Source organism: Pseudophryne corroboree, chromosome 12, assembly GCF_028390025.1.
Source record: "Pseudophryne corroboree isolate aPseCor3 chromosome 12, aPseCor3.hap2, whole genome shotgun sequence".
Lineage (NCBI taxonomy): Eukaryota > Metazoa > Chordata > Amphibia > Anura > Myobatrachidae > Pseudophryne > Pseudophryne corroboree.
Genome location: NC_086455.1, coordinates 126,844,910 through 126,858,752, shown reverse-complemented (window position 1 = coordinate 126,858,752; position 13,843 = coordinate 126,844,910). Strand labels below are relative to the sequence as shown.

The 13,843-nt window shown below is 46.7% G+C and overlaps 1 protein-coding gene across 1 annotated transcript in view; it reads right to left on the bottom strand.

Moving 5' to 3' along the window:
- PSMA3 (proteasome 20S subunit alpha 3) overlaps nucleotides 1-13,843 on the bottom strand; it is a 40,358-nt gene that overhangs the window by 16,912 nt on the left and 9,603 nt on the right. Inside the window, exons 4-5 of the mRNA XM_063948000.1 lie at nucleotides 12,064-12,165; nucleotides 11,900-11,973 (exon numbers count right to left, since the gene is read on the bottom strand). Of these exons, the coding sequence (XP_063804070.1) occupies nucleotides 11,900-11,973; nucleotides 12,064-12,165 (176 nt within the window). The remainder of the gene's footprint in view (nucleotides 1-11,899; nucleotides 11,974-12,063; nucleotides 12,166-13,843) is intronic.

The window sequence follows — 13,843 nt, the reverse complement described above, 5'->3', positions numbered from 1 at the left end:
TGGCAGCATCATAGAGAACAAATAACGTATCCGTCTTACGAACTGAAGACGTTCGGGATACATAAACGCGTAATGCGCGAACCACATCCAGAGTTCCAGAATGTGCTGTCAACACAGGAACTACTATTGGTTGATTGATGTGAAAAGATGACACTACCTTTGGTAAGAAGGCGGGATTCGTCCGAAGTTCCGCTCTGTCATCATGAAACACCAAATACGGTGGCTTGCATGACAAGGCACCCAAATCCGAAACACGCCTTGCGGAAGCTAAGGCTAAGAGAAAAATTGTTTTCCAAGTGAGAAACTTTATATCCACTTGTTGTAAGGGTTCAAAATATGAAGACTGTAAGAACTCCAAAACCAGATTCAAGTCCCATGGCGCTGTAGGTGGTATGAATGGAGGCTGTACCCTGAGTACACCTTGGAGAAAAGTGCGTATAGACGGCAATAGAGCCAATCGTCTTTGAAAGTAAATTGACAAAGCAGATACCTGCACCTTTAGTGTAGATAAACGCAATCCTCCATCTAAGCCTGTTTGTAGAAACAACAAAAGGCGGCATAACTTGAAAGCTGATGTCGGAAATTTCCGAGCTTCACACCAACCTATATAGGCACGCCATATTCTGTAATAATGAGCTGCCGTAACCGGCTTTCTAGCTCGTAACATGGTTGGTATAACCGAATCTGGAATGCCCTCTCTTCTTAAGAGGGCGGTCTCAACAGCCACCCCGTCAAACGCAGCCGCGCTAAATCGGGGTAAAGAAACGGACCCTGTTGTAACAGGTCTGGACGTATCGGGAGCGGCCACGGATCGTCTGCGAGTAATCCTCGAAGATCCGAGAACCAAGCTCTCCGAGGCCAATGAGGCGCCACTAGTATGACTGTGAGCGACTCTCTTTTGATCCGTTTTAGCACCAGAGGGAGCAGCGGAAACGGTGGAAACAGATACACAAGACTGTACGGCCACGCGACAGTGAGAGCATCCACCGCGACTGCCTTTGGATCTCTTGTTCTGGACACATACTGGGGCGTTTGATGATTGTGTCGAGATGCCATCAGGTCCACCTGAGGATAACCCCATCGCTGAACCAACATGTGAAACACTTCTGGATTTAATGACCATTCGCCTGGGTGAAAATCCCGACGACTGAGATAATCCGCTTCCCAGTTGTCCACTCCCGGAATGAACACGGCCGACAATATCACCTGGTGGCATTCCGCCCAATTGAGGATTCGAGCTACTTCCCGCATTGCCATGCGGCTTCTCGTTCCTCCTTGTTTGTTGATGTATGCGACCGCCGTCGCATTGTCTGACTGCACTTGGACAGGCTGAGAGCGAATCATGTGCACTGCTTGTCGTAGCGCATTGTAAATTGCGCGGAGTTCTAGAACATTTATAGACAGCAATTTCTCGTGATCCGCCCAGAGACCCTGGAGCTGACAATTTTGAATTACCGCTCCCCAACCTCTGAGACTGGCGTCCGTAGTTAGAATTATCCAATTGCAAACTCCGAACCGTCTTCCTGCGGTTAAATTGTGTTCCTTGAGCCACCATAGCAGAGAAACTCTTGCTATTGGTGACAACCTCACTCTGTGGTGAATCTGCAGATGCGAGCCCGACCACTGGGCAAGCACGTTCAGCTGAAATGGACGAGAGTGAAATCTTCCGAACTGAAGCGCCTCGAAAGCTGCCACCATTGTGCCTAACAGGCGAATGCACAAGTGTACCGACACTGTGCGTGGTTTGAGTACTAATTGTACTAGATGGCGTAGCATTTGTACTTTTTGTTGTGGTAGGTAAATCCTTTGATTGACCGTATCGAGAATCATACCTAGGAACTGAAGGCGTTGAGACGGAATCAGATGTGATTTCTTGAAATTTACAATCCAACCGTGGTGAACCAGTACATTGTAAGTTAGCAGCGCATGTTGGGTAAGTATCTGTGGAGACGGAGCTTTGATGAGCAGATAGTCTAAATACGGAACTATTGTCACTCCCAGGGATCTGAGGTGAGCTATCATCACAGACATTACTTTGGTGAATACCCGAGGCGCTGATGACAGGCCAAACGGCAGAGCCTGAAACTGGTAATGGTTCTGGCGTATTGCAAATCGTAAGAATTTCTGATGAGGCTGCCAAATTGGAATGTGTAAGTACGCATCCTTGAGGTCTAGCGCAATCATAAATTCCTTGGTCTCTAACCCCGCAATCACCGACCGTAGAGACTCCATTTTGAATCTGTAGTAAGTTACGTACTGATTGAGGCCCTTTAAGTTCAATATTGGTCTGACTGAGCCATCCGGCTTCGGGACCACAAATAGACTTGAATAATAACCCTGACCCTGTTGGTGTACAGGGACCGGAATCAACACTGCCGAATCCAGTAAGGACTGAATGGCAATTTGCAAAACTGTCCTCTTGTCGTCCGACAGAGGCAAGCCTGTCTTGAAAAACCGCAGAGGCGGCAGACAGTCGAACTCTATTTTGTAACCTTTTAACACTAAATTGCGAATCCAGCCCTCCGCGGATGTGTGGAACCACGCCCCATGGAACGTCTGAAGGCGTGCTCCCACAGTTGGAGAACCGAGATGGGCTGGTAGGCCGTCATGCCACTGGCTTGTCGGTAACCTTAGCGTCTTGGCGAGTTGTGTTGGTTTGATGGAAACCACGTCCTCGACCACGTCTAGCAGGCGTGGCTGATCCTCTGCCACGTCCTCGAAAGGGCTGAGATCTAAAGGATTTGAACGAAGGTCCAGCGTACCTTCTTCTTGGCGCAGGTGGAGGCACTGGTAAGAACACAGACTTACCTCCCGTAGCCTCCTTAATCCATGCGTCCAATTCTGGACCAAACAACTTCTTGCCATCGTAAGGCAACGCCTCTATACTTCGTTTGACCTCTGCCTCCGCTTGATAAGTACGCAGGTAGAGTGCTCTTCGTGCCGTAACTAGCGAAGATGAAATACGAGAAGTGAGCTGACAGACGTCAGTAGACGCTGTACAGAGATACTCTACAGCCTCAATCATTTGATTTACCTGAATTATCAGGTTTTCGTCATGTAAAGCAGATTTGAGTTCTGTAAGCCATATTATGAGCGCCTTAGTGACCCAAATGCCAACCAATCCAGGTCTTAGCATCACACCTGCTGCTACATACATGGATTTTAGCATAGTTTCTATCTTACGATCTGAAGGATCTTTAAGCGTAGTAGCTGATGGCACTGGTATGGTTAATTTCTTGGTAAGCTTTGACACTGAAGAATCAACTATTGGTGGATTCTCCCATGTACACGTTACCGAGTCTGGAAACGGATAACTAGACTTAAATCTGCGAGGTATAGAAAACCGTTTATCTGGATTCTGTCTTGTTTCTACTAACATCTGATTTAGAGAATCCGACACAGGAAAACTTACTGGCGTCTTCCGTCGTTTAGTAAATACGACCTGATCATTGGTGAGAGGCTGCTCAGCTTCAGGAAACCTTAGCGACTGCCGTACCGCTCTGATGAGATCATCAATGCCGGAACTGTTAACATCCTCGCCATCTGACTCCACTTCGCCCTCCTCCCCCTCATCGTGTTCCGTGAGGTCTGGGATGGAATCGTCAGAATGCAACATAGCAGACACTGGAAAATCATAAGACATATGAAAATTATCCCGTTTGCCCAAAATGGATTTGGACCGTACGCAAGGCTGAGACGCCTCCGGTAGTTCTGGCGGTCTCACCCTAGACTCAGATCTTAACGTTTCTCGCTCCAGACGAGCAGCGGTCATTTCTGTCTGAAATTTCTCCAGTACATTTACTAACATACCCCACGGAGGGTCCGGTGAGGAAATTGGTTGCAAAACCGGAGCAGAAATGGTATTCTGAACGGAATCCACAAAACATACGTTACATGTGGTAGATGCATCCGGTAACACACTGCCACATACTTTGCAAATATGCTTTTTAGTTTTTGCTGGTGCCTTACTCATGGCGACAGACAATACAATACACAAAAAACAGACACCTGCACGACTCAGTAAAATAGCAATAAGGTGGCTCTGTATATATATCTGGCCCAGTGCAATACACGTGGCCAGTACTAAGAAATTTGATCCCAAATTCCCACTAACACCCCTGCGCCTTCCGGTGGTGTAGAGATGTAAGGCAGGAACGTTCTGGAATCACAGCAGGAAAACACAGGAAGCATGTTAAAAATGTCTGCCCTGCTAACTTATACATATAATCACCGTGCTGGTACAACTTTCACTGATTATACTGTAACAATCTCCTCTGCTGCTGCAGTATTTCTCTGCGACATTATTATTGTCCCCCCTGTAATGGCTGCCTGCTCTTTTAGCTTATTACAGCGGCAGCGCAGCGTGTGGGCCCCCAGCGGGTATCGTAGAGCGCTATGTGCCTCGTGTGTCCCAGCGGTGGCCTCGTGTATAATAGCGGCGTCAGCTAATCAAGGTAGCGCTGCGGCGGGCGGCGGCCTGTAAGAATCGATCAGCGGTGCCTGCACGGAGGTCTGTGGCCGAACGTGCGGGCGCCTGAGCGGGGAGAGCCGCGGTGCCCGCACGGAGGTCTGTGGCCGACCGTGCGGGCGCCTGAACGGGGAGAGCCGCGGTGCCTGCACGGAGGTCTGTGGCCGACCGTGCGGGCGCCTGAGCGGGGAGAACCGCGGTCGAACGTGCGGGCGCCTGAGCGGGGAGAGCCGCGGTACCTGCCGGAGGCTGAGAGGGGAGAGCCGCGTAACAATCCCTCTGCCGTCACCAAGCACTATGTCCCCACACGTCGGGGCGGCAGCGGGAGCTGACCGCCCCGTTTCACATACCTTACTCCCGCAGACGTGCGGAGGCTCCGACGGGGCTTTTCAGTAAGCGCCGGCTAGCCAGTGCAGGAGGATGTGAGGGCTGTGAGGGAGCTCTTTCAGAGAGGCCCGACACGCCCGTGCTGCTATCAGCAGCTGCACGATCCCTGACCTGCCTTTTGGAAGGGGGAAAGGGATGTGTACAAATAGTAGAAAAAATAAAAATAAAAGTTTCTTCAACAAAACCGTGACTTCAGGTATTAAGCTGCTACCACGTTCAGCACAGAAAAAACACTGAGTAAGTGCTCAGGGATATGGAGGGGTGGAGTGTTACTAATTTGAATATTCAGTGCTGTTTCCTGCGGAAGCCCGTCCATATCCCAAGAGTACTCCAGTGACCCCTAGTGGATGATAAAGAAATACTGTCCCTGTCAAGGGTATCAATATTTTTAGTCAGGGAATCCGACCAAGCCACCCTAGCTCTGCACATCCAGGCTGAGGCGATCGCTGGCCGCAGTATAACACCAGTATGTGTGTATATACTTTTTATTATATTTTCCAGCCTTGTCAGCTGGTCCTTGAGGACGGCCCTATCTATAGACGGTACCGCCACTTGTTTTGATAAGCGTGTGAGCGCCTTATCCACCTTAAGGGGTGTTTCCCAACGCGCCCTAACTTCTGGCGGGAAAGGGTATACCGCCCATAATTTTCTATCGGGGGGAACCCACGCATCATCACACACTTTATTTAATTTATCTGATTCAGGAAAAACTATGGTAGTTTTTTCACATCCCACATAATACCCTCTTTTGTGGTACTTGTAGTATCAGAAATACGTAACACCTCCTTCATTGCCTTTAACGTGTGGCCCTAATAAGGAATACGTTTGTTTATTCACCGTCGACACTGGATTCAGTGTCCCTGTCTGTGTCTGTGTCGACCGACTAAAGTAAACGGGCGTTTTAAAACCCTTGACGGTGTTTTTGAGACGTCTGGACCGTACTAATTGTTTGTCGGCCGTCTCATGTCGTCAACCGACCTTGCAGCGTGTTGACATTATCACGTAATTTCCTAAATAAGCCATCCATTCCGGTGTCGACTCCCTAGAGAGTGACATCACCATTACAGGCAATTGCTCCGCCTCCTCACCAACATCGTCCTCCTACCTGTCGACACACACGTACCGACACACAGCACACACACAGGGAATGCTCTGATAGAGGACAGGACCCACTAGCCCTTTGGAGAGACAGAGGGAGAGTTTGCCAGCACACACCAAAAACGCTATAATTATATAGGGACAACCTTATATAAGTGTTTTCCCTTATAGCATCTTAATATATATATAAGCATATCGCCAAATTAGTGCCCCCCCTCTCTGTTTTAACCCTGTTTCTGTAGTGCAGTGCAGGGGAGAGCCTGGGAGCCTTCCCTCCAGCCTTTCTGTGAGGGAAAATGGCGCTGTGTGCTGAGGAGATAGGCCCCGCCCCTATTTCGGCGGCCTCGTCTCCCGCTCTTAACGGATTCTGGCAGGGGTTAAATATCTCCATATAGCCTCCGGAGGCTATATGTGAGGTATTTTTAGCCAAAATAGGTATTCATTTGCCTCCCAGGGCGCCCCCCTCCCAGCGCCCTGCACCCTCAGTGACTGCCGTGTGAAGTGTGCTGAGAGGAAAATGGCGCACAGCTGCAGTGCTGTGCGCTACCTTTAGAAGACTGAGGAGTCTTCTGCCGCCGATTCTGGACCTCTTCTTATTTCAGCATCTGCAAGGGGGCCGGCGGCAAGGCTCCGGTGACCATCCAGGCTGTACCTGTGATCGTCCCTCTGGAGCTGATGTCCAGTAGCCAAGAAGCCAATCCATCCTGCACGCAGGTGAGTTCACTTCTTCTCCCCTAAGTCCCTCGTTGCAGTGATCCTGTTGCCAGCAGGACTCACTGTAAAATAAAAAACCTAAGCTAAACTTTCCTAAGCAGCTCTTTAGGAGAGCCACCTAGATTGCACCCTTCTCGGCCGGGCACAAAAATCTAACTGGCTTGGAGGAGGGTCATAGGGGGAGGAGCCAGTGCACACCACCTGATCCTAAAGCTTTACTTTTTTGTGCCCTGTCTCCTGCGGAGCCGCTATCCCCCATGGTCCTTTCAGGAACCCCAGCATCCACTAGGACGATAGAGAAACTTTATGTTCCTTCATTTTGGCCATGGAGCCAGGGGATTATATGGTATCCCTGGATATACAGGATGCTTACCTACATGGTCCTATAGCACTGTCCCCCATCAGTGCTTTCTCCAGTTCGCTATTCTCCAACAGCATTTTCAGTTCCAGGCCCTACCTTTTGGGTTAGCCACAGCCCCCAGAGTATTTACCAAGATTATGGTGGCAATGGCAGCTTATCTCCGCCAGCAGGGGATAAGAATTTTTCCATACCTCGACGATCTTTTAATCCTGGCACAGACGCAGGAATTGCTCCTATATAATTTGCAACAGATAACGTGTCTGCAAAGGCACGGGTGGCTCAGAAATTGTGCAAAAAAAGTCACTTATTCCATCACAGCGGATGACTCACTTGGGGGCTGTACTGGACTCAAGTTTTCAGAAAGTAACCTTACCTCTGAACAAGATATCCAAGGTTCAGTCAAGGATTCAGGACTTGCTACACAGTCAAAAGGCATCCAATCACGCAGCAATGCATGTGATGGAATTGATGGTGTCAACGTTCGACATAGTGGAGTATGCACAGTTCCACTCAAGGCCTCTGCAGCATCTGATTCTTGCCAAATTGTATGGGTTGCATCAGATGATAAAAACACAGACTATGGTTCTTACAAAAGAAGTAAGGCCATTAGCCTGGTGGCTGCAGACATTCCATCTAGACAAGGGGAGACCGTTTTGGATATCAGATTGGGAAATTCAGACAACAGACGCCAGTCTCAAGGGCTGGGGAGCAGTGTCAGGAAGTTTGTGTTTCCAGGGGAAATGGACTAAGGAAGAAGGTTGCCTGCCAATAAATATATTGGAACTTCGGGTCATATACATGGCACTGATCCAGGCAAAGGATATTCTTCGGGAGAAACCAGTTCAGATCCGCTCGGACAATGCAATGGCAGCAGCATACCTCAACCATCAGGGAGGAACTAGCAGCCGAAAAGCGATGAAGGAGGTAAGTCACATACTAAAGTGGGCAGAACATCATCCAGCCTTTTCCGCAGTGTTCGTTCCGGGAGTCCTAAACTGGGAAGCGGCTTTTCTCAGTCGACACACCATTCAGGAAAGCAAATGAGCTCTACACCCGGAGGTCTTTCAGACCCTAGTAGACAAGTGAGGGTTGCCAGAGATAGATCTCATGGCGTCCCGTCAGAAGAGCAAAGTTCTCGCATATGGGCCAAGAACAAAGGAGCTCAGAGCGATCTTTGTGGATGCCCTGTCGGATAGATGGGTCTTTCATCTGGCTTATGTATTTCCTCCAATCACCTTATTACCCAGGGTGGTGAGAAAGATAAAGCACGGAAAGGGTGCCGTGATACTAATAGCTCCGGCTTGGCCCAGAACGCATTGGTACACAGATCTGCACAGAATGTCGATGCCCCACTTCTGCTCCCTCAATGTCCAGATCTACTGATGCAGGGTCCTTGTTATCACAGACATCTGGATTGACTGTCTTTGACGGCGTGGCTCTTGAAACCTCTATCCGGATGTCAAGAGGATTCTCACAACAGGTACTTCAAACAATGCTCAAAGCAAGGAAACCTTCCTCAGCTCGCATTTATCACCGAATATGGCAAACCTATATTCATTGGTGCAGTGAACGGTAAATGGACCCTAAGTCTTTCAGAGTCTTAGCATTCCTTCAGGCAGGAATAGATAAAGGTTTGAAGGTGGCTTCCTTCAGAGTGCAAGTGTCAGCATTGACTGTATGGTTCCAAAAGAAAATTGCCAACTTACATGATGTGCGTACTTTTTTCCAGGGAACGCTGCACATTCAACCTCCTTTTGTTCCTCCTACAGTGCCTTGGGTCTTAAATTTAGTCCTAAAGGCCCTTCAAGTTGCCCCATTTGAACCACTTAATAAAGTGGATGTAAAATGGTTGACAGCTAAAAGTTCTTTCTACTGGCCATGGCATCAGCTAGAAGAGTGTCAGATTTAGGGGCATTGTCCTGTCGTTCCCCATTTCTGATTTTTTATCCAGGTAAAGCAGTTCTCAGAACTAGATCTGGGAATCTTCCCAAAGTGGTGTCTAAATTCCACCTTAACAAAGAAATTGTAGTCCCGGTTTTCCAGGTACCGGGCCTTTCTGCAGGAGATGCATCGCTGGACGTGGTCTGTGCCTTAAGGATCTACGTGGATCATACCAATGCCATCAGAAAGACAGATCCTCTCTTCATTCTCTACAGATTTCACAAGAGAGGATGGCCTGCTGATAAGCAGACACTGGCATGGTGGCTTCGGATGACAATTTCAGAAGCATATTCTCAAGCTTATCTCCCTGTTCAGGCTAATGTCTCTACGCAATCTACTCGTAAGGTAGGTCCATCATGGGCAGCACAACGTGGTGCTTCAGCAGAACAGATATGTAAGGCAGCCATATGGTCTTCCATTAACATATTCATTAGACATTAAGCCACGGATACCTTTGCCTCTCATGACACTGAATTTAGGCGAAGGATTCTCCTGTCCAATCAGTTGAGTCCCCACCACTAAATTACTTTGGGAAATCCCAATGATATCCTATGGACCCTGCCGCAGAAATATACGTTATGGTAAGAACTTACCGTTGATAACGGTATTTCTCCTAAGTCCACAGGGAAACTGACGCACCTGATTTGAGGATCCTTTTATGAACTAACCTCTTCCTTCTTGTACGGAAGTGTGTGTGTGTGTGTGTGTGTGTGTGTGTGTGTGTGTGTGTGTGTGTGTGTGTGTGTGTGTGTGTGTCTCTCGCCTGATTAGGGCCATCTATGATGCTCCTGCCTTGAGCTTTGGAATACAACTGATTTGCCTGAGCCAGGAGGCGGGTATATACGGAGGGGCCCGTTGCATGCTGGGAGGCCGAAAAGCTTTGACCGATTGGTGCAAATCCGCTGTCGCTTCATCATATCCCAATGTTATCCTGTGGACTCAGGAGAAATACCGTTATCAACGGTAAGTTCTTACCATAATGTATATATTGAGGTCTTCCCTGATAGCATCTATGAGAGCCTCTATTCCCTGTGACAGAGTACCCTCCCCACCTCTAAGCCCACCTCACCCTCCTCCATTTCTGACCCCTCATCATCAGTCAGACTGCAGGATACGGGCCAAAGTACGTTTTTGCAGACAAATGGCAGGGGACAGAGTATTTTTTCATAAACTCAGTCATAGATTGAGAAAGAGATGCAATACTTAAGACATTCTGAGATAACTTAGTAGAAATTGTGGAAATCATTCCCCTAATGGAGTCCAGCCATGCTGGTTCTGCCCCACTAGCCTGGGAAGGGATACTACACTGAGTACACACTAGTGAACCCCCTGGAGAAGAGGAACACTTTGCCTTACATGAAACACACTCTTTGCCTGTCATACTGTTACAGTGACAGCACACACGCACCCACACACACACACAGGAAAAGGTTAAATGCACATTTAACCCATAAAGAGCCCTTCCAGGGAGACACAGAGGGAGTATGGAACCAGCACACGGCACCCTTATCGCTAATGCCAAGCTTAGCCGGGTCCCATCTAGTCCTGCCCGAAAATAACAAAATCAGAAAATAAATGCAGAAAACTCTTCAGGAGCTTCCAGAGATGTGACGGCTCCTCTGGGCACATTTTCTAAACTAAGTCTGGTAGGAGAGGCATAGAGGGAGGAGCCAGCACACACAATCAAACTTCTATAGTGCACATTTAGTGTTCCTTCTAGGCTGTTTCAGCAGGGTGCTGCACCCTGCCCATTTTTGAAATGTGAGTAAGCACCCTGCCCTTTTTCAGTGCACCCTGCAGGACCATAAATCGCCCCCTTGTATACACAATGCAACAGTCAGAGTGCATGTTACAATGTTGTCGTCTACTCCTTGTCCACCTCTGAAATTGAAACACAATTTCTATCCTTAGCCAACTCGATGGCAGAGGAGGCACTGTAAATAACACAGCACTCTGATAAAGAGGGAAAGAACAGGGTAAGCAGTGAGCATGTACTGCTTACAATATTTCCCTAGTAGAACAGACTTATTTTTTTCCTATATATTTTAACCCATTGTGTAACTTTTCTGTTTTATAACACATACGGATTATAACTACTTCAGCACTGGAAAAGACATTTATAATTATCTACTTATGTATATGCTGCAGCCGATCTTTCAAGAAGACTGGACATATACAGTATGTTTCTCAGTACAGATGTTAGGTGTCATGTATGTATGTATGTATGTATGTATGTATGTATGTATGTATGTATGTATGATTTACTAAGGGCAAAATGTATGTACAAAAACTATAAACATATGCGCTATGCTTTGTGCGCAAAGCGTCACATCAAAAATGTGCCCTTCAGAATAAAAATGTGCCCTCCTCAATGATCAGCACCCTGCCCTAAAAAAATCCTAGAGTGAACACTAGCCCATGGCTCCTAGTGGACCCGTCTATACCCCATGGTACTAAATGGATTCCTAGTATCCCCTAGGACTTGAGAGAATAGGGTTGTATTATTTCTGCACAATTTGAACATTCATTCTTAGTGAGACAAGAAAAGCAAAAACTTATGTTAAAGGCCCTCATCCAAAGAGAAGTCAAACACAAATGCATCTGATGTGCTGGTGAGTGAGCATTTGCGGCCGAAGGATCGGTCTACAGCAGATCCTTTATTAACCCTTCTTTAACACTATTTTCTTTTGCCACCAGTGCCTATGAGGAATTACACAGATAGCGCAAGCTCTACTTTTCAGCTTCCTTCATCACTCCAATACAGTGACTACAGCAGGCGGCAAGATGCATGTAACAATGGTTGAACCCAGGTTTTTCAACACAGTGATGCAATACCTTTAATTGTTAACTCTAATAAAAAGCAATAAGCTGTGATATCTTTTTCATTATGAAGTTAAACAATTACTAGCGGTGACCTTTCAATTTCTTACCTGCAGCCAAATGGTCTGACAGCACTGTACAGTGTATATGCATGTACGTACATGGCCACTCTGTCTGAGAGATGCTAACAGGAAGCAGAAAAAAACTACATTAATAATTAACATGGACAACATTCATTTTTAAAATCAACACTGATACAAAACGAAGGCTGTACCTTTAATGGAATGTCATAGCCATAGTTTGATCTGAAGTTGGAAGCCTCCTCTCTAGCAATGTCTGCCAAGGAACGTGCATCTGCCAAGAGCCCCGCAACAGCCTGCAATTCATACACAGAGGACAATTACCTTGGTAGGATATGCATTCTGATTTGAAATACACTATACCAAGTTCTTGTACTGTATGATTTACGGATTGTGCTTGAACATGTATAAACAGATCGTTTTGCATGATTTGAAAGTGGCAATTAAAGATCGTCCATTGAGTAATGCAGCCTGCGGTTCTTCCATTACTGGGGAACTACAAGTCCCAGCCAAAGAGGTAGCCTAAATAACCATTTGCCTAAGAGAACAAGGTCTTAAGGAGCTCTAATCACTTTTATTGTCCAATAGCGCACAAACTGTTGATACAAGCAGGAGGTGCGAGGGACTGATTCAAATGTACAGTATTAATCCAGTGCACCCAATGGTAAAACTGCTACAGTCTTTTCTATTCGACTTGCATAAACAAACATTTGGTGGTTACTTCCAAAGAAAATCCCTGCAGTGTACTATAGACCTTACCAGCCCAATAGCCATGGAATAAATAATCACACACGGAACCCACTTCATGGTGTCTAGCACAAATCAGAGGCCTCGGACAATGTGGAAGTACTGTATGGGGCAGATTAGTTATGCAACGTGTGTTAATTACTAGCGGCTGTAACTTTTTGCTATTCAATAAGAAATCCGTGTTTAACATGGATCTCAATGGGCGCCATCATGGATTTTAGTTCATTTCTCGTGACTAGGTGGAAAGAAGGGGGGGGGGGGGGGGGGGACGACGACGAATTGCAATGCAAAAATGTCTGGACAGAGTGCAGTATCACTAGGACACCTATAAAAATAATAATGTACTTAGAGGTCTTCAAATAGGCAATAAAGACGTAATTTCTTTAGGTGATTTTCTCAAAGCATGAAAAGGATGTGGGACATATACGATACAGTGTTATATTGAAGGGAAAGGGGATTCTGAGCTTGCAGGTGGGAGCCAATTATCTGGCACAATATGACTGCCTCCAATACCTGCTTATGGCCACTAACACCCTTCTACACTGTCCTGCCATCTCATGTGCCACTGTTCTTGAGGTTCAGGATGATTTCCTACCTCGTGTACAAGATACACAATGCAGAATTAATGTGCAACGTCTACGGCTTACGTTGCTAACTGAATAGCAAGAGAATCGGGAGATCGTTTCCCTAGAATATCCCACAAAATAAACGTGATGCTAAACAGCCAGTACAGGGCAGGGAACACGAGGCTTATTCAATCAGCGCCCAAGATCAGCACGACAGTAATCTGGCCTCAAATAACGCTAATACATTTATCAAAAATTAAACATTACTTCATCAAACAGTGCCAATATTCTAATTAAGAACCCTAAGCAGCATATAAAGCATTATATAGTTGTGCCAGCAATTCTACCAGTGTTTATGGAAACCATAGTTGCTGAATATGGAGTACAACTTCCAGTATGACCCAACACTCCAGGATATAACATGATGCAGTTAGACTACAGGTACAGAAGAGATATTTAATTATGCATCCTGGCACAAATCAAGACCATGATTCTGAAAGCTAAGGGCCAGTGGCAATATGGAGGAATGCTTAGGCTTAACACTATAATGCACCAATGGGGGGAGGTGCCAGGGGGCATCTAGAGGGACATCTGGAGTGTACATTTAAATGGCATTTTAATTGTACCACTTCTATGCAAAAACCATAACACAGCCATCATT